The 20692-nt window shown below is 38.2% G+C and overlaps 1 protein-coding gene across 4 annotated transcripts; it reads left to right on the top strand.

Moving 5' to 3' along the window:
* The first annotated feature begins 183 nt into the window (after positions 1-183).
* Positions 184-19271, top strand: rps6ka4 (ribosomal protein S6 kinase, polypeptide 4). 4 transcript variants are annotated; one of them, XM_043239282.1, is made up of 18 exons: positions 184-1034; positions 1815-1886; positions 2348-2415; positions 2649-2799; positions 3668-3783; positions 4146-4253; positions 4347-4427; positions 5952-6055; positions 6182-6332; positions 7637-7798; positions 8340-8465; positions 8549-8682; positions 9264-9357; positions 9558-9728; positions 11254-11451; positions 12358-12517; positions 15035-15198; positions 15449-19271. In XM_043239282.1, exons 1-18 carry the CDS (start codon positions 947-949, stop codon positions 15659-15661), a joined length of 2361 nt encoding a protein of 786 aa, XP_043095217.1. In that variant the 5' UTR covers positions 184-946; the 3' UTR covers positions 15662-19271. The 4 variants fall into 4 exon arrangements, with proteins under 4 accessions (XP_043095217.1, XP_043095218.1, XP_043095219.1 ...); XM_043239283.1 differs by lacking the exon at positions 1815-1886; XM_043239284.1 differs by lacking the exons at positions 1815-1886; positions 2348-2415.
* The last annotated feature ends 1421 nt before the right edge of the window (positions 19272-20692 follow it).

The raw sequence follows: 20692 nt of genomic DNA, 5'->3' as shown, positions 1-20692 counted from the left end.
ACATATCCGTACACAGCCGGTCGCTTTGTATGTTTCCAACCTCACCTCAAGCATTTTCAAACAAAACAAACACAGCCGTGCCCTGATTCGAGCGCTTTAAAAAGCGAATCGATTCTCTCAAATCAACCAAAAGAACCTGTTCAAAACAACGGTTGGCTCGCGATTCGAACACCACTGCTTCGGCTTCCGTAGCTGAAATGATCCTTACTACACTTTCTTCCAGGCATTTATCGTTCAATTCATTTCCTTTCCAAAACAAACGCATATTTTAACGCGAGCCAGGCACAACCGTACCCGGAAGGAAGGAGCGGAGGACTAAAATACGCCCGTTAAGCTTTAGCGAACCCGCTGTTAGGGACATTTTAACGTGATCTGTCATGGTTGATAGTTAGCACGTACGCTATCAGGGCATAGCTCGTTAGCAGAGCTAATATCGTTTTATTTGAAGTGTGTTTTTGGCAATGTAGCGGTAACGAGATCAGCTCAAACGCGAACAGCCGTACTTTGATGGACTGCGATCTTCACCGCAGTTGCGGACGACCTCACGACAGTTGTGTCGAAGTTGGAAATACGGAAATAACAGCCATTTATGGCCCACAATCATAATCAATCAGCTGCAGTTGAAAGTGTTAAAATACAGACGACCGTCGTCTCGTTTTGAAAGGTATTCGAGTGCGTGGCTGTGCGCGCGCCTATCAGAAGTGGAGATTAATATCTAGGTCGTGCTCGAAGATTAGTGTTCACAGCAGGATGTCAGAGGGATTTGTGAGCTGAGATAACAAAAACAAAAACATGTCATTCTCCCTGTCATAACGTGCAAAATATCGTTTTATAGAAGAAACCCGCGCGTCGACGTTCGCAGCGCTTACTATAGATGTGCGCGCGCTGGAAAAGCAGGCTGTCAGAATCACTTTACTGATCAAAACGTCTAGAAATCAGAAAGATCATGTCAGGGGAAAGTAGTGGTAGTGGGGAGGACTCCGACCAAGAAACCCGCCGTAAAGTGTGCACTGTTAAACACGAGATCACTAATGGTAGGTGACTGAGGTGTGTTTGTTTCTTTACGAAAGTGTTTGCACTGAATCTTGGTGATGCTCACGGAAAGGTGTTTCGATGTGCATCATGCCATTTAATTCCGAGGCTATTTACATTATTTTAATTTAATGAGCGTATTGCTTTTGGTTTTAAATGAAACGTGAGTGTACTTCAAATGATGCATTTTTTTCATTAGTCTTTGCGCGTTACCAAAGAAATATTAATTTTACGGTCAAAAGTATGTTGTGTAACGGTGCTGTGAGCATAATATTTCTCCAATCTGGCTCCTTTTAACCTAAAGCGCTGTTTTTTAAAAAGAATAATGCTTATGGCATCAAATATCTTGATATAGTATCTTGATTACCATTTACCTATTACATTGCGATAATGTGGTCTCTTTGTAACATTTTTTTTTGTTTTGAGAAACTTTATAACTATCAGATTGCGTAAAACTGGTGGTTTATTTGGCTGCGATTGGCATCGTATTTGTTTTAAGCTGGCATGCGTGTTTTAATTATCAGTATCAGTTAGATTGTTTGGGTTTAAACCGTTTTCTTTTGCTCTGTTAGAGTTCAGAAAAACACGTATTGCACCATTTCTATTCTATTCTCTAATGTTAGAACTGTAAAATAAATATTTGGTGTTGCCCAAATGTTTCTATCGTTGCATCTGCACGCACTGTCTGCTATATCAAACGTATCTGATGCAGTAGTGTTTTAATATGTGTGTGTGTGTGTGTGGATTTAAACGGCTGAGATTCACTGTTTGTCCTTTCTCAGCAAACCTCACAGGATACACTGAGAAAGTTGGCATGGAGAACTTTGAACTTCTCAAAGTGCTTGGCACTGGAGGTGAGAGCACCGCGCTGATCTTCCGAAAGTATTTCTGGTGCATGCTACGGTTTGTCTTCGCTCGTTTGTCCGTCCTGTAAAGGTACGCCTTTATGAGATTACAGTCCACAGATCTTCATAAAAAGGGGCTGCGCAGTTCTCTTCGGTCTTTCAGGGTAATGATCGGCTGACCCGGTGTACTCCCACACAGCTTGTGCATGTTTAATGTTGGCCTATTAACAAAATATGAATTACAAGAAATGAATATGAATTACTGTTTCCTCCGTTGCAACGCTGTTACCGTTTTTGATGCGCTGACGACAGTCTCACAGCAGATTTGATTCGAGTTGACGCGCAGACAACGTGATTAATATTCACAAACCCATCATCTTATTAATCCTAGTGCGTTTTATATTGTTATTACTAGTAGAATTCCTAGTATCACAGTTATATAGCTACGTCTCTGTTTTTCTCTTTTTCAGCTTACGGGAAAGTGTTCCTGGTCAGAAAAATTAGCGGCCATGATAAAGGCAAACTCTATGCCATGAAGGTTTGCACCGTTCGTTATCAAAAAAAAAATGAGTGCTTGTCCTTGAGTTAGTAAAAGCTAACGCTCAATATGAAGAACGGTGGGTTTTTTTAAAACATTTTCGCCACTGTGCTTCGAGTCGAAATCTACAATATCTACTAAAAGCAAAGCGAAGTACGGTTTTATTCGGTTTTGTTTCTTTCCTCGAAACACAATCTTATCCTAAACGAACGCTATGATCTCGTTCCCTGTAGGTTCTGAAGAAAGCGGCCATTGTTCAGAAGGCCAAGACCGCTGAACACACTAGAACCGAGCGGCAGGTACTGGAACACATCCGCCAGTCCCCCTTTCTGGTCACCCTCCATTACGCTTTTCAGACGCAAACCAAGCTGCATCTTATACTAGGTGAGCACCGGCTGTACACTTCATCCCCAGTCACTTCTGCATGATGTTTTCTGGACGCTATCTGTAGTCTTTCAGCAGCATGGTTCATATCCACAGCAAATTTTCTTTTAGTTTTAGTCATAGTTTATGGACTACAATCCGTTCAGGCCATGTTTTAGTCATCTGAATTCTTGTAGTCTTAATCTTGTTTTAGCGTATCATAAAACGTCAATCGGCTAAATCTACAGTATAGCTGACTAAAATGTAATTGGTTTAATTACAGTGTAATACACGATAATATATAATATACGTAGTATAATATCCATTCTTTATAACATGCATCATTCGTACAACCTCCTTCATTATTTCAAGCAGATTTATTTATATTTATTAAAGGGTTAATTTGCCCAAAAATGGAATTTTTAGGAATTATTTACGCACCCTCAAGGCATCCCAGGTGTGTATGACTTTCATCTTTCAAACTAATCAGACTTATATTAAAACCGTTCTGGCTCTTCCAAAAAAATAAAAAAAATAAAATAAGAATAGAAGCTTAAATATTCAAACATTATAAATATTAATAAACGCAATAGTATATAAATGATACTAAAATAACAAGCCTCAAGACTTATTATTCATTTGTTATGAAGCATATATTAATATATGTTTTAAATAAAAAAATGATACCAAATGCTGGTTATGCCTATGGAATTACTTGACAGTTGGGTAAATATGTATCATCTTTTTGAGTTTGGCAGAATGAACGATTGTATTAATTGCCATTGCTGTGATATAAACTGACTTCCACACACACTGGTCCTTTCACCCAGCCGTAGTTCTTTAGCTCTAGTCTTTCAGTAAATGAGTGAGTGCGTGTTTGTTTCGGAAGACTACGTGAGCGGAGGAGAGATGTTCACTCACCTGTATCAGAGAGATCATTTCTCCGAGGATGAGGTGAGGATCTACGTGGGAGAAATTATCCTGGCCCTGGAGCATCTGCACAAGGTACTAATATCTACTGTATCTGCTGCCCGTGCTTTCACCGAGAAGCGCTTATGCATATAGAAGTTAGTGGAATTAAATGAATTTATACAATTGATTTTAATGTGCTGAAAGCCAAACGCATACACGTGGTTTAATTGAACATTTGTATACTTAAATTATTCATGAAATAAACGCAGTCAGGAAAAGAAGTCATTTATAATTCATATTTTATTATCCAACCTTTATAATATATATTTTTTAATATTATAAAGGTCAAGATCAAACCGCTGAATCTGTAAGAAATGATTATGTCGAGAGTTAGGGTTTAGATTATAATATAATTATAAAAATATAAATATATTTATTTCATCTTGTGTTTTCAGCTTGGTATTGTGTACCGGGACATTAAGCTGGAGAACATCTTATTGGACAGCGATGGTCATGTGGTTCTGACAGACTTTGGGCTGAGTAAGGAGTTTCTAGAAGAGGAGGTGAGAAAATAAAAAGGAACAAATAATAACCGCGGTTTGGCTTTATATATTTTGTTCTGTAATCTCATGCTGCTGTGTTTTGTTCATGTGTAGAAAGAGAGGACTTACTCATTCTGTGGCACTATAGAGTACATGGCACCAGAGATCATCAGAGGGAAGGCTGGCCATGGCAAGGTGAGAGGAGCTTACATGTCACATTAAAGCTTATTAGTTATTATTGCAAAAAGAGACTGAGGAATTTGGCAAAATTTGTCAAATAAAATATCTGTAATGTATTTTTTTTTGTAATTATTATTATTTGCAAAAATGATTTTCATTATTGTAGTTGCCTAAAATGTTGTCAGCTCGATAATTCTTAGCATCTTTTTTTAAAGTAATATTTTTTTAGATTACTGTTGACGTTTCTTTGTATTACAGTAATACATTATTTAATTTTTTTTTTTGGTCAAATTTTAATTTTTATTCAAAATATAAATTTTCATCAAAAAATAACATGCATGTTTTAACCCTATTTGGAGGTTAATCGTTTCCCTTGAGGACATCTGTGGCTCATTTCCCATGAGGCACCTGTAACATTTAAACAATGCATATCCTATTTATTTCGATGTTATGATTATGATGTGAAAAAATAGGAAAATTAAATGGTTTTGTGTCTTGTGTCTTTTCTTAAAATGATTGTTGTTATTTAAAAAAAAAAATGTTGAAATGAGTTAAAATTATTTAAATCAGACTCTTATAAACTTTAACACATTGTACACATATAACACATATATAACAATATATCTGTTTGACTAGTAAAATGATTACATTTGTTGTCCAAGCCCTACATTATATAAATGTATATATATATAATAAAAAAAAAAAAAAAAAAATATATATATATATATATATATATATATATATATATATATATATATATATATATATATATATATATATATATATACACACTATAATGATGTTCTATTTCAAAGGTTTGTTGCATTTTTACAATTTAATTTTTAACAGCCCACTTGTTGTAGAGCATCAGTGTAGTATTATTCTTATTAAATAGTTCGAACCAAAAGGGAAATTAAGTGTTCTTGATGCAATCTACACCATACGTCAAGTCAAAAGTCAGGCACTGTCACGGGAAAAAAAAATGAAGTCAGTTATTTATATTATAGAAAAACTAGAAATATTTTTGTTGCAAAAACCTTGATCTGCTTTAGAGGACGTGTGATAACCAGGATAAATGTTTTAAAAAACTTTGACTGTGTTCTTCTAAAAGAAGTAAGTCATATACGCTTGGGGATGGCTTTGGGATGAGAACTACATTTTTTGGGTGAACTATTCCTAGAGGTTTTAGCATTTCAGTAATAAAAGTATGTATTTAACGCGCAAGCATATTACCACAAAGCACACTAGCTACCATACGGGGCTTGGCAGCTGCAAAAAGGATTTTGAGTCGAGTCAGAACCAGCAGGTAATTCATCTGGGAGTTTTTTATGCTGGTAGTGGAGGGCGAACACCAACATTTTGGATTCAAATAGCAATATAAACACGGTCCGGTCCTTGTAAATGTTGAAATTACCATACTCCCCCATGAGAAGCAATTACTGAATAGGTCTATTGACAGGATTCACCGAATTCTGATTGATGAGTGATAAAGCATGACGTGTATGACAGTGCTAACGCTTCCTTCCTTCCTGTCTGTAGGCAGTGGACTGGTGGAGTTTGGGGATTCTTATGTTTGAACTGTTGACGGGAGCGTCTCCGTTCACTCTGGAGGGAGAGAGAAATTCCCAGAGTGAGGTGTCCAAGTGAGTCTTGAACGATTGTCTCCACACGTCCAGAGACGCTGTGAACTTCCACTGATGACAACTCTTGTTATGGCTGCATCGAATAAGTTATTTCCCACAATTAAATATACTTTCTGTCTGTGACAGGCGCATCCTGCGCTGTGAGCCTCCATTCCCCTCCATCATTGGCCCCTTGGCTCAGGATCTCCTGAGAAAGTTACTGGTGAAGGACCCTCATAAAAGACTGGGCTCCGGTCCCAGAGGAGCTGAGGAGATTAAGTCTCATCCTTTCTTTAAGGTTCTCTCTTCATTCCGTCGTCTTTCTTTTTGCTCTTCCTGCGTGTTTATTCCTCACACCTCAACAAAACGCTGTCGCTATCGTAGTGATGTAGAAAGTTTGGTGACAAACGGTTTTGGAAAACATTTTTTATCGTATAGGCGCTTTGTCAAGATGGATTCTGCTTTATGGGAGAGTGAAACCGATATTTTTTTGAAAGCGGACATTATATCCGTAAGCGTACGTTTTCTGAAATATTGTCAGACACCACTACGCCATTAACGGCAACAAAAAACACGAACAAACACTGAACAATTGTCTCTTTATTAACTAACATTAACACAGATGGGCATAGTCCAAGTTTTTATCCATTTTTGGTGCATCTCTTGGTGTACAACAACGTTTTTTGTCGGTTTGGTGGGTTCACGTGGACACACGCACTTTTTGAAACAAGGATAAAAAAAAAAACAAAACGAAACTCTGTATGTAAACTATGTTCGCCTTACAGAAATGAAAAATAGAGTGAAACGTCTACTTTCAAAAGAAAGAGTTGAAATGTAAAGCAAATATTGTCAGATTATGGCGCCTGCATACTGCAGAGATGATTTTGTCGACTTCAAGCAGAAAACACAGAGAGCACTGGTTTTTGAACAAATAATTAAAATGTTAATGCAGCTTTCTCACTGTTTTTCCCTGACACATTCATAATCATTAGTCCTCCGTACCCCGGGGCAAGCTTTATGTGTGCGTGCGAGCACTTATTAGGCCGTGTAGGCGATTAAAGGCTCATTATTATTATTTAAATGATTTGAATAATATATGTGCAATTAGACAATCAGCGTTTAAAAAGGAATGACTGCTAGTCAACCAGACAAATCTTTAGCCCTTTTTATGTCCCCTTTCAGGCTTTGTGTAGCGCTTTTCCATAATTAATGTTCTATATAATTGTGGTACTATTATTAATATGTTACCGTATATTTTACCATAACATAACAGTGTTGACCAGATTTAAAAAAAAAAGCATCCTTCAAATGTCTATTCATCAATAATGAATCAGAAACATTATTATATTATGACACAGTTACAGCTGTATAACATTTCGGCTGAATGAAATCTTTGATTTAAGTTTCTGTGTTTTGGTTAAAAATTCATTTTGGTGCGTCGCTGCTTTTAATCATTTCTCCATCCATATCTCATTGTGTTTCAACCCATTTTACTCGCGTGATGTGAATATTTAATAGAATAAAATGGCCCTCAATGCAAACACAGTGAGAAGCATCTTGGGTAGGTTCTCACACATCTCATCTGATCGATCTTTTTTTCAGGGTTTAAACTGGTCCGACTTGTCTGAGAAAAAGCTTCAGAGTCCATTCCGGCCAGAACTGCGTAATGAGCTGGACGTGGGCAACTTTGCCGAGGAGTTTACAGGAATGGAGCCGGTCTATTCTCCTGCCAGCACACCGCCTAGTACAGACCGTCTTTTTCAGGTACTCGCGCATGCAAGCGCACCTGTCCCTGTGCCTCTTTCACGGAGACAAACACACGCATACAGTACATTACATCCCATTTCCTGCCACAGCCCTCCATTATTAATATCAACAGATAGGATCACAACGCAGATGCAGTGCAGCTTTGCAACTCAATACCCAAACACCCCGATCGGGTCACAAACACACACGCACTTTATTGTAACACCTTCTCTGTTGTGTATACCATGTTCCATGATGTTTTTGTACGGTTTTTACACATTCCTGCTGGAAAGTAGAGTTTAAACAAACCTTAGCCAGCCGAAACAAACCAGTCTAACCAGCTAAACACCAGGCTAACCAGTCTGGAAGACCAGCTAGACCAGCTCAAAGAGATAATTGCTTTATATTCATATAATGTTTTTCCATGGACGATTTTTTTTTTAATATATTATCGAATATTGAATATTCTGGTCAACTAGCTAAGACCAGACCATTTTTTAAAAATGGAATTTAGATTTTACCGTAACTCTGCAGTGATTCTGGCCTTCCTTGTTCTCAGGGCTACTCTTTTGTGGCTCCTTCGATCTTGTTCAATAAGAACGTGGTGATGGCGGACGTCCTGGAAGCTCATGTGAATGTTGACAGGCCCGGCTCTGCTACAGTTCATCGCAGCGCTATGCTGAAGGTATAAGGCTCCCCCTAAACATTTAGTTTTTATTTTAGGTGCTAAAACAATGTTAAACATCATTTGTTTTTCTGTATTTTCAGGACTCACAGTTTTTTCACCACTATGAGCTTTGCCTGCAGGGGGCTCCGCTGGGAGAGGGTAGTTTTTCTGTCTGCAGGAAATGCAAACACAGGCAAAGTGGCCAGGAGTATGCTGTAAAAATCATCAGTAGAAGGTAGAGACATTTAAACCAGATTTGTTCATTGCCAAACCACAATGCTGTCTGTTTTTGGGGTTTCCACAAATGAATTACGATGTGGGTTGAGCATTACAAGAAAAAAAAAAAAAAAACAAATAACGTGATATTTTAAAAACCGATGCACCTCTTTTAAGTCTAAAAATGATGGAAGACCACTTCAGTGTAAAATTATGCATTTTTTCAGTATTAGGATATTAGAGTTTGGTCGAAATTTTCAATTTATTATTATTATTTTTGGAGAATTACAATGTCTCTTAACTATTATCCATCAACAGCACAAGAAAGAATTGAGATTGCATTCCAGTTTTAATATGAGAGACTGGGATGCTATGAATCAATAAATCAACAATGAATTCATTGACTGTTAACATGGCTTTCTTGCTCTGTTCTAACAGTCTACATCATTCAGTGAATATGTGAACTCTTTCGGCATGTTCTTGCAAAGCGAATAACGTACTCTATAATATCAGCTTGCGTATTATTAAAACAACAGTTACTTCATCATCAAAGTTGAAACCTATTAAACACCCCTATTAATAGTTTTTCTGCCGTTGTAGGATGGAGGCCATGACTCAAAAAGAGATAGCGGCACTACGCCAGTGTGAATCTCACCCCAACATCGTCACGCTCCACGAGGTCTATACCGATCAGGTATACCGCTGTAAACTAACTAGCTATCAGTGTTAAGACTTTCTGCTGTTTTTAAGCAAAAAACAATAGGTATACATACCTGCTCGCACACTATTTACGGACTATTCTCTTTTTTTATAGCTTCTTAATACACCATTGCTGTACAGTATATCACTACTTTCATTTTTCCCCCCTTGTTTTCTCTGGTTTATCTCTGTCAGTATCATACGTATCTGGTCATGGAGTTGTTGCGTGGTGGAGAGCTGTTAGAGCGAATAAGGAAAAAGAAGATGTTTGCAGAATGGGAGGCCAGTCAGCTAATGAAGAGTCTGGTGTCTGCGGTCAGCTACATGCATGAGGCTGGAGTCGTGCACAGAGATCTCAAACCAGAGGTAAAGAGACAAAGAATTAATGCCACTGGCCATTCAGAACTTCTACATGGGAAAAACAGAAATAAACCGACGTGACAAAGCCACCATTGCAAAACGTCGTGTCAGTACTAAGGGCGTGTGGGATTGATTTTCATTTTTTTCTTCAACTGTGCTTTTGAGTCAAATACCTACATTTAATCCATCAGTTATAATAATAAGAATAACAATAATACATGTAGGCTGTTACTAAAGAAGTCACGTCAGTATAAAGAAACTTTTTGCCATTTAGATGTATTTTTATCTTCATTAATGCAGCTTAGACGGACATGGAATGGTTTAACCTGCCGTCACAAATGCATAAATAAAGTTTTGATATTTCAATCATGGGTGAATATTGATATTATGGAATACTGATATTCGAAATAATAAAAAAAAATGAATTATACATTAAATGTCAAATTAAATGGCAGCAAGTCACTGTTAATAAAAGAGTCATCGTGATTGAACCCAATCATTTAAATAGTTAATAGTTAATTAATTCAGGAACGAAAACACCTTCATGTTGCATAGAGACATGATATTAACTATTAAAATAATTTATTGTTTATTGAACTGTTGTATAAAACCTATATCTCATGTAATAACGGCACTCTTCGTGCGATATCGATTACGAATGCACATAAATATACATTTTCTTGCCCTCTTACCAAAAATGATGTGATAGTTCTTAATGCATGTTAATAGACTGAATCATGTCGCGAAAAGAACACACTCTAAATCTAAAGTCTAATCATACTTAATCACAAAGCTGCGTGTGCTGCTGGTGTGTTTTGTTTGATTTCTTGCAATATGCTCTGATGTTAAGATGTCTTCGTTTTTTTTTTTTCACGAAACCCGATTTGGCTTGCATGAACTTCCCCGAGATTTTAATGAGCGAACATAACTTACGAAGAGTAACACGCCAAATCGGACAGCCTGATATTTGAATGTTTCAAAAGATCAGCTAAAATGCAATGACAAAATGAGCAGCCTTAACGCCTTTCTTTCTCTAAATGTATAAAAGGATGCTGTCATGCGTTGAGAAAAGCATTATGCTCGCATCTGTTGCACCGCTAACTGGCCGTGCTTTATTCAGTATCTCATTCAAATCTCCCGTCAGCTGTGTGATCATCACTCATAGTTTGCTTGATTTCACTCTGTGATATTATACATTCAGCACTCACTCTGTGCTCAGCTATCCATGTGCTGATTTGTCTCCGTGCAGTGGAATTTTAATGTGCCATCAACATGCAGGTAAAAGGGCCGCAGACGAGAGACTGTCGACATTAATCTTCATCAGCGGGATTTTTTTCCCTAAATGAGATCTTTCAGCCATCGCTTAGACCAACTGCATCCGATACGATATGCACTTCACGTTTTAGTACATCGCGATGCATCATAATTGGATCAGCAATGCCAAAATGTCAAACCGTTGTAACGAAGAACCTCTTGTGGTTTATTGTGTCAATGCATAGCCTTATGTCACGTATTGTCTCTGTTTTGGCAGAACGTGCTGTTTGCCGACGAGTCGGATGACTCCGTGCTGAAGGTGATTGATTTTGGATTCGCGCGGTTGTTTCCAGCGGGGAGCGGCAGCGCGCCCCTGCAGACCCCCTGCTTCACCCTGCAGTATGCTGCTCCGGAGCTCTTCCACAGCTCGGGATATGACCAGGCCTGCGACCTCTGGAGCCTCGGAGTAATCCTGGTAGGTTTGAGTGCATATAAGTGTGCTTGAGGATACTTATGTTTATGGATGAAGCACCGCCATATGTGTGTTTTTTTTTTTTTTTTTTACCTAATAAATAAGTGGAAAAGTAACAACATTTTTTTTATAAATTCCAAAAGTTAACTTAAAGTGGTCATGACAATGCTAAAAAGAACATTATTTTGCATATTTGGTGTAATGCAATGGGTTTACATGTTTATAGTTCCAAAAACACATGCATACTGTACATTACTGTTGCTTTTTCTGAAACGCAAGGTGTGCTCTGATTGGCCAGCTATCTAGTGCGTCATGATTGGCCAGACACCTCAAGCGTGTGATGAAAATGTTCTACCCCCTATCATTTTTTCAATGTCTCCACAATATGGTGGCGGAGTTTAAATGAGGCGTTGATGAGTCTTAACTTTTATAAAGAATACCTTTGAGGATTCGAGACTTGAGTCTTTGCAACTTTACAGATTTTGTATATTATGAACAGCTCCTAAGGCTCCAAAGACAATTTGAAATCGCATCATATGACTCTTTTAAACTAAATCCTTTTGTTAGTGCTTGGGATATTCTGTGTAGCATATGATTTATTAAAACACATTCATTTAATTTGATCTGGTTTACGCTGTCTGTCCATCCATTAATCTATCCGTCAGTCTATCTCTGATAGACCGCGTTACCTTGAAACTACTTCAAACCAAAAAACTTCAAATATAATCTTTCAATCTCTCAAAATTCAAGGCATTCTCGAACCTACATCAAATTTTGCCTGTACCATTTTTTAAAATGTAGTTGCTTTTTATAATTTGACAGTTTGTGTAAGAATGTAAAACCAAAAATGTAATATAAAATGCTGACATTATTAGTGTTGTTTTTTTTTTGTTTTTTTTTCGCCACCAGTACACCATGCTGTCTGGTCAAGTTCCATTCCAGAGTGAGAAGAAAGGAATGACCTCGTCGCATGCAGCTGACATCATGCACAAAATCAAGGAGGGAGATTTCTCATTGGATGGAGAAGCCTGGAAGGGTGTTTCTGAAGAGGCCAAAGATTTAGTGAGAGGTACTGTTACTAAAAGAATCAAAATGTGCTTGGGTGGTGAAAAATCTCACGAGGTAGGATTGCGTGTTTGAATCAGAAATAGCCTTGAATGCACCGTTTAGTTTCTGTTGTGTGCTCTTGGATTGCTAGCTGGCCCAGTGTGTTGTGATTGGCCAGCCGCTTAGAGCATTTTTTTTTTCAGTTCAAGTCACAGTATCTGGAAAGAACAGTACTTGGAAAGTGTACTGTAACTATACTTGGAATGTGCTCTGAAGTGACACCAATGAACAATAATGTAAGCAAAGAATGTTCATGATTATATGTGATGCGACTTCCCAAATTTTCCAAATTTCTAAGTTAGTGGTAAACTAGTCAAATTATTGTTTTTTTTTTATACATATAACGTTTTCAGCAGCATTTAGCATACATGTAAACACCCATAAACAAGATTTCTTTAATCTATCAGCACAGCACATACACAGCTTTACAGTTACATTCATGCATTTACCAGACGCCTTTATGCAAAGCGCCTTACAGAAAGCAAGAGCAATTCTTCAAAGAACCAACCATATTTGTAATATACAATGCCTTCTGAAGTATAGGGCCCACACCGCTACTGGGATCCTGTGGGAGCAAGGGGTTTTTACCTTTCCTGCGGGCAGGAGTGGGTGGTCACAAAACAAATAGCGTAAATTTGGCACACAGCAAGAATAATGGAGTTACATAAATACTAGGCTTGCTATGGTAGTTGGTTATACAGTGTTTGGTTGTACGTGATTATATTACATCTCCACCACGGCACCATCCTCTCTGTCGTTTTGCTTTTTCATACAAATGAAACAATATACAAAATATTTGAATGTGTGGGAGTGGACACAACAATCATAGGTGCTGGCTTGAGTGGAATACACACTTTATGGGAGTTTGTTATAATGGTCAGAAATTCAGCAGGAGCGAGACAGTCCTGCAGTCCTGAGGTCTTCACTTTGACTTAGGCCCCAGTTCTAGCTGAAGAAAAACAGACCCAAGGCATGATGCTGCCAGCACCTGCTCCACATGTAGATATGGTGTTCTTTTGGTGATTTGCCGTTGATTTTGTGCCAAACACACCTTATGGAATTATGACCAAAAATTCAACCTTGTTGTCATTGGACCAACATATTTCCCCACATGCTTTTGGTAGACGACTTATGTGTTTTTCCAAAATTTAGCTGGATGTTTTTCTTACCGCCCTACCCCATAGGAGATTGTCGTCACATGTGCTACATATCCAGCACTTTCCAGAAATGTTGCAGTAGGCTCTTTGACGGCCTACCTAACCAGTTTTCCTCTCATCTTTTCATCAATTTTGGAGGGACATCCAGTGTTTCGTAATATTACCGTTGAGCCATATTTTCACTTGCTGATGACTGCTTTCACTGTTTTCCATGGTATATCTAAGGGTACTCTTTTTACACTTCTCCGGACTGATACCTTTTAACAGTAAGACCCCTTTGATGCTTTGTAAGCTCTTTGTGGACCATGGTTTGTGCTATAGGATGTTTATAGAAAATGCCAGGTAAAGCCTGCTAGAACAGCTAAACTTTGAGTTTAACCAGAGGCACTTGAAATGATGGCAGGTGTGTATTCACTCCTATTTAACATTTGCTTAAAATGACTGATTAATTCAGAACACAGCCACATCCTTAGAGGGTGTGCACATTTATGCAACCACATTATTTCAGATTTCAGTTTCTTTCCTAATTAGTTGTAGAGGTTATAGTTTACATTTAAAGGTGGAATAACTTCTGAAATAATTTTTCTTGGTCTCATTTAACATCACAGAAACTTGACATTTTAATAGCACACACATTTATTTATTTATTTTTGTGTGTGGTTTCTATGCACTTTTCATTTTTTTTCCTCAGTTCTTTAGTTTGCTTTGTCCCAGTACTCCAAAATCAATAGGCAGTTTTCCTATGATTGGATATTATCCTTCCATATAAAGAAAATCCATTTGGGTAACCTAAATGTGCGTCATTTAAATCAGATTTAAGATTACAGTCCAAATTGCGGATTCAATCAGAAGAGCCCTTGTTACAGGATCTGGTGCTGGTTTATGAAATCATCTGTGAAATAGTTGGTGATCATCCATAGTAACTGAATTGCAATTTTTATAGGTTTAGAGCTTGGAGACCTGTGAAATTTACTCATGTTCACCCAATACTTGGAGTCTCTATTGATCTGCACCTGAAATAGCTGTGACATACGTTGTAACAGTTTTATACCACTCCAAAGCTTTTAATGAGCGATTCCCGACCCAGCCGTCAGGGACTCACAGGCACTCAAACACATTTCAGTCCAATTTCAGCACAAGTGCTTGTTATTATAGCTGTCATCTGATCATCTAGATTGAGATGGATGAGGTTCAGTGCCCTGGTGGAAGAAAAGCGTGTGATGGTCTCTGAGGACGCTGCTTTAGTGGCTGAAGGATGCTTATATTGGCAGCCTCCAAATTAGCTTCCGACTGAAGTTTTATCTCCTTCTTCATCTTCACAGGTTTGTTAACCGTAGATCCTGAGCGACGGCTGAAGCTCTCGGCTCTGAAAGAGAACGCATGGCTTCAGGGAGGTGGCGTTATGTCCTCCACCCCTCTCTGCACCCCTGATGTTTTGGAGTCCACCGGCCCAACTGTCCGTACCTACGTCAATGCCACCTACAAGGTCAAGTATCTGGATTTGGTGTACAGATTTTTGTATGCATGTTGAGTTTGCCGTCTATTATGTAACATGTTTTGTACTTATAGCGAATATTCATATTATTCTCAATTATGTCTGTAGTTCATAATGTAGTTTCCATACATTGAGCCCGATTCATGAGTGGCTCATCTGGAATGTTCATGCATTTTTGTCTTGGTTTATGTTCAAAAACTCTTTGCGTCATGATATCCTTTGCATCTCTTTATTCCCGCAGGCATTTAACCGGGGGAAGCGCGAGGGCTTCTTCCTTAAAAGCGTTGATAATGCGCCACTAGCAAAACGTCGGAAGATGAAAATGACCAGCACCGGTGTGGAGACGAGACGCAGCTCATCCTCCTCCTCCTCTTCCTCCTCTTCCTCATCCGCTTCCCATTCCAAGACGCAGAATTGCCAATCTTTGAATCCCCACCAGGACCCCAAACTGTGACAGCTCCGTTTGACTGAAAAGCTGCTTTGACGCGGTGAGAGAATGTATTGCAAAAGCATTACAGGGTGAAAAAGACCTATAAAAAAAAAGACTACGCAAAATAATAGAACCTTGATATTGCAACAAATTCAACATTTATTGAAGTCTCAGCAGGAGTAAAGCCTTGTGCTGACAAGATCAACAGATCAACTTGGATTTTCAAGTCATTTGGAGGAAAGAGGAATTTTTTTATCAAGGCGGCTTTCTGTAAACACAATGCCAAGGAAATGATCTACATTATAAAATAGACTCCCAATCGTGTTTTCTTTGTACTTTCTTTTCGTTGTTTGAGACGGTAGACATTTTAATGAATGTAAAAATGTTCATGTGGTATGTACCCACTTTTAGAAAAATCTTTTAACTGTAAGAGGTGAGCGAAACACGTGAAACTGAGATCAGGGAAAGCTGAAACGTTAGGGAGTAGTGGACAAGAAAGCCACAAGAGAGCAAAGCCATACGTGAGAATTAGAGTGGACTTCTATTTTAATGTATTTTAATGATCCACTGAGCAAAGCTTTATGTGAATCATGTACAGTTTATTTACATATCACTACTTTCAGAAGTTTTCTCGATGTTTGCATGGCTAAAGTATTTTAAATGTTTTACATTTTTTAAAAGTTGACCTATGAAGTCAGACCACACGAAGTCTCTGAATCACCAGTTAGAAATAGATCCTACCCACGCTTTTGGGTGAATCTCACAGACACATCATTTGTATTTTGCCAAAGATATATTTTGAGAACAATTAATTGTGGGGGGGGGGACCCAACAGTAATTCAGATTTCTTAGTTTTAATTCAAATTGGCACAAATACAGCAATATATAGACTACTTACAACATTAAACTACTTGCAGTAAGAGTTCATTTGCAAAATTCGATAAACGCCACTTAAAATTTCCGTGCATTATTCTCCACGTATCTGAACTGTAAACATGACAGTATTGTCCACTTGCCACCTTGCGAAAGCATCACGTTACAGTGGTGAGGTGTGTATCGCGTAAACGTAATCACATCCATGCGCTCTACAAAAATTTAAACTTTCGGTAAACTTTTTGTAAATGAATAGTAACAACCCAACTGCGGTTTGATCGATATTACTTGAAATGCGTAATAAAAAAGTGATTTATGAGTTGGCTGTTTTTGCAAACGAACTCATCATGCATACGTTAATAATGTGGGGAAAATATATATATATAAAAATCAAATACTACATCCAGAAATTCTGTAAAATTCACCCAATCTTTTTACCTTGTGTCTTATTGCTAGTTATCGCGTGAAGTGTGTGGAGATCACTTTATATATATCATCACTAACTTACTTGACCGGTTTGGATATACGAATCTCTGGCTTCGAGAACCAGATGTGGCATTTGCTTTTATCGGTGTACTTGAAATGTCGTGCTTCGTTGATGGTGTGCACAGTCTTGTCTCTTCTACTGAGCTGAGGGATCCCAAAATCCACTGCCTGTTCTACTCTGCAATCCGTCGACCGTAAGGGCTGAGGTTCACAAGACAGCAATCGATCCCTCACGTTCTTAAGGGCTTTCACAATCGCACATCCACGCTGTAATCGGGTGACCCTCTCTTGCACTGTGAAGATGGCACTGGCGTCCCTTCCTATTTTCCTTTTTTATTAACCGTCTTCACGGCCGTTAGTCTTGCAATATTTTGACTTGATGTACAAGCGTTCAGACATTTTAGTGCGGAGTCTATCTGCTGTATGTGCTGTGTAAATCCACCGAACGACGCTTAGGATTCAGGCGGCGTGTTGAGCTGACGCTTTTATTAAGATGCAAACAGGTGTCGAGGCCCAGTAAAACACCTCCAGCAATGTTATATAAACTCTGCTTTTCTTTTAAGAGGTGTGAAGCTGGCAGGTATGAACGTTTTAACAGTCCAACGGATTGTTTGGCACTGCTTTTATTGAAATAACGTATTCGTCATTTGTTTGTGCCAAAATAATCAGTTAATGGAGGGTAATGTCTGTAATATAGTTTTGCACACAAGATGCACTAGTCTGGGGGTTTTTTTAATGCCTTTATCGTTCACAAGCGGCGCTTTTGTCGGCTTCACATCGATGGAAGGCGAAACTGTTTGTGAAAAGACTGGAACAAATTCAGCACATTCTGATACGTATCATCAAGGGGTTCAAACGCAGATTTTCTGCAATCAAAGTATCTTTCAGATGTAATCAGCACAGTTACATCATGCCGTGTGACGAAAATAGGTTTGACTTCAGGCCTTTTAAAAGAATAGTTCACCCCCCAAAAAAAAGGAAAAATTGCCTGAAATCCAGGTCATCCGAGATGTAGAGGAGTTTTTTTTTTCATCGGAACAGATTTGGGGTAATCGATGGACCGGAGTTGTGTGAATTATTGATGTTTTTATCAGCCGTTTAGATTCTCATTCCGACGAGAAACCAAATCATCTCCATCTTGGGTGGCTTGAAAATTTACAGCATTTTTTTTTTAGGTGAACTGTTCCTTGAGTGATTTTTACACTATCAAGTAAATCCGAATAATCTTGATTCCTTTTGCCGCACAGGTTTGTTAATGTCAATGTATTTGGGGCTTTAAAAACGGTAATTGTTTTATTTATTTCTTTTAACTTGCTCTTTATATCTTTATTCACAGTGTTATGGCTTTTTGCTTCATGTAGTTTAGTTCTTTTGTTGTTTGTATAATTCGTCGGTAAGAACAAGTCCTCTGCTCTTATTAGATCATGCACTGCTTTTTTTATGTGGAAGTTCTACAAATGTAGTTTTGATCGCAAACATTTTACTAGACAGGATTTGACGTCTAGAGTTTAAGGGTGAGCTTGCCGTGTCTCTATGGCTTGAGTGTGGTCTGCGTATATCATGTTATGTTGGGGTTCTGATTTGCATGTTTTTTCGTTTTTCTTTTCTTTTCTTGATAACTTAATGTTCTGTCTCTGCCAAAAGAAATGTTTTGTAATAAAAAAAGAGAATTATACCGAAATGAAATACACTGTTATAAGAATAAATGAGATGCATTGTTGTGCATTGAGGAAATTGCTGAACCCAAAGCATAAAATATAAAAATATACTACACTCTTAACATTCTGTTCCCTTCTTAAGCCAGTAACATTTTTATTTTTGTTTTTATGTTTATTTTTTTATATTGTCTTTGGTGTTGCTTTGATAGCTCCATTTCATTATCTTTGAGTGTTGTTTTAAAGGGATATTTTATCATCATCCACTCGCCTGGATCAACAACACACAAAGTACGGAAGTGAATGTTGGCACAATCTAAAATAAATGAGGAAATGAGAAATATTATTTGTCTCTGGCACCTCCACAGCTCCGATCCTTTGCTCTGAACACCTTATTGCAGCTTCGGGGGTGTTTGAGACCAGAGCACGCAGCCACAGGCTCTCGAAGAACCGTAATCCATCTTTGATGTGTTTGAGGCCAGCTGAGAATGTCACAATGTTAAGCAAAGGCACAGTTCTCACGTTTTGTTTTTAGAATCAGCTAATGCAGTTTCCAGCACACTTTAAATGTATTTTGTTGTATATGTGATGGAAAAGATTAAAAATATTTGTAAAAAATATATATATATTTTTTTAACCCTTTTGTTGCAGATTGATATGTTAAAGAATGGCTAAAATATTCAAACACACAAACTTTTGTATTAATTATATGTCTATTATTGTTTAATCTCCCTTCAATTCTCTACTTGTTACATAAAGGACATTCTAAAGGGATAAAAATAGATGTAGAAAAATAGAAAACACTGAGATGTGTTGAGACCATGTATAGCTTTTCATTTCTAGTAGAAAACCGTAATATTGTCCATCCCAATAAATACTTAAATCTTCTACGAACTAGTGTTCATTTAATTTATTTGCATTTATATTGGACTTCAAATTAATCTTTAAATACATTTTTTCTTGTTTTACAATTATTAATGATAGTGACAGTCCTTTTTTGGTAATCACGTTTTGGGCTCCCCACGAATCAAAGCTCGCGATTCGCCAATGAATCACTTGATCGAAGCAGTCAGACGGGTTTGTCTTTTGAGACTTTGATTCATCTGGACAGCATCGTTTCCTACAGTTTCTCCTACCGCTATTAAAAGAGCTGTACATCAAAAAGAGCGTCCTATAAAACACGGGGACCCTTTTTGACGTTTAAAAAACATCCCCCGAAGAACAACAACGAGACTCTGCGGATTGAACTCTCTATATCTTAAACCCTTGAATGAATGGTCGTGCCATGACGTAATGCTCCAGAGACGAGAGGCAACACCTCGTTTCGTTCGTGCAGTACCCAGTGAAGCACAGCAGATGTCAGTGCGACTCTTACAGCCCCTCACCGCATCGAGAACATGGCGTCAAAACGGCCCTAATGCGACTGTCAACGCGTCATTAATCAAAGTGATGTGTAAGCGGATCATTTACATAGGAAATTGTGATATATGGAGCATGACACAAATGGATATGAATAGAACAGTAAATCAAAGAGATTCCATCAATTATAATTGGCCCCTTCTGGCTGTGACCCAAGGTCTACTGGTGTCTGCTAACACGCAGTGCTTATTATTTCAGAAGCTCCTTACAGTAATACAAGCGCATGCGGACACATACAAATGCCTTCGCATCGGTGCCAAAAATGAATGAAACGTGAGCCGCCACACTTCAGCCCCGACCCGTAGTAAGTTAAAGTGTCTCGCACTTTTAGGTTTACTATAGTGTCTTCTCTCACTGGCTCTCGATGCTGAATTATTGAGCTCACGGAGAGTGAGTGTGACCCCACCGGTGTCAGTAAGAGCGTTGAGCTTGATTTCATGGCATATCTTCAGATTTTCGCATGAATTTTTCATCTCGCCTTTCCAAAAAAGCTTTTCATTATTAAAAAGCCAAATATGAGTACAGCACTATGGCCCACCCGGCACGCAGAGCGAAAGTGCATGATTGTTGCTTACTATGACACCTCACTACTTTAACAACATCTCCTACTCAAACCAAAGCC

Source organism: Puntigrus tetrazona, chromosome 5, assembly GCF_018831695.1.
Source record: "Puntigrus tetrazona isolate hp1 chromosome 5, ASM1883169v1, whole genome shotgun sequence".
In the NCBI taxonomy this organism is placed as follows: domain Eukaryota; kingdom Metazoa; phylum Chordata; class Actinopteri; order Cypriniformes; family Cyprinidae; genus Puntigrus; species Puntigrus tetrazona.
This window is presented reverse-complemented; position numbering and strand designations above follow the sequence as displayed.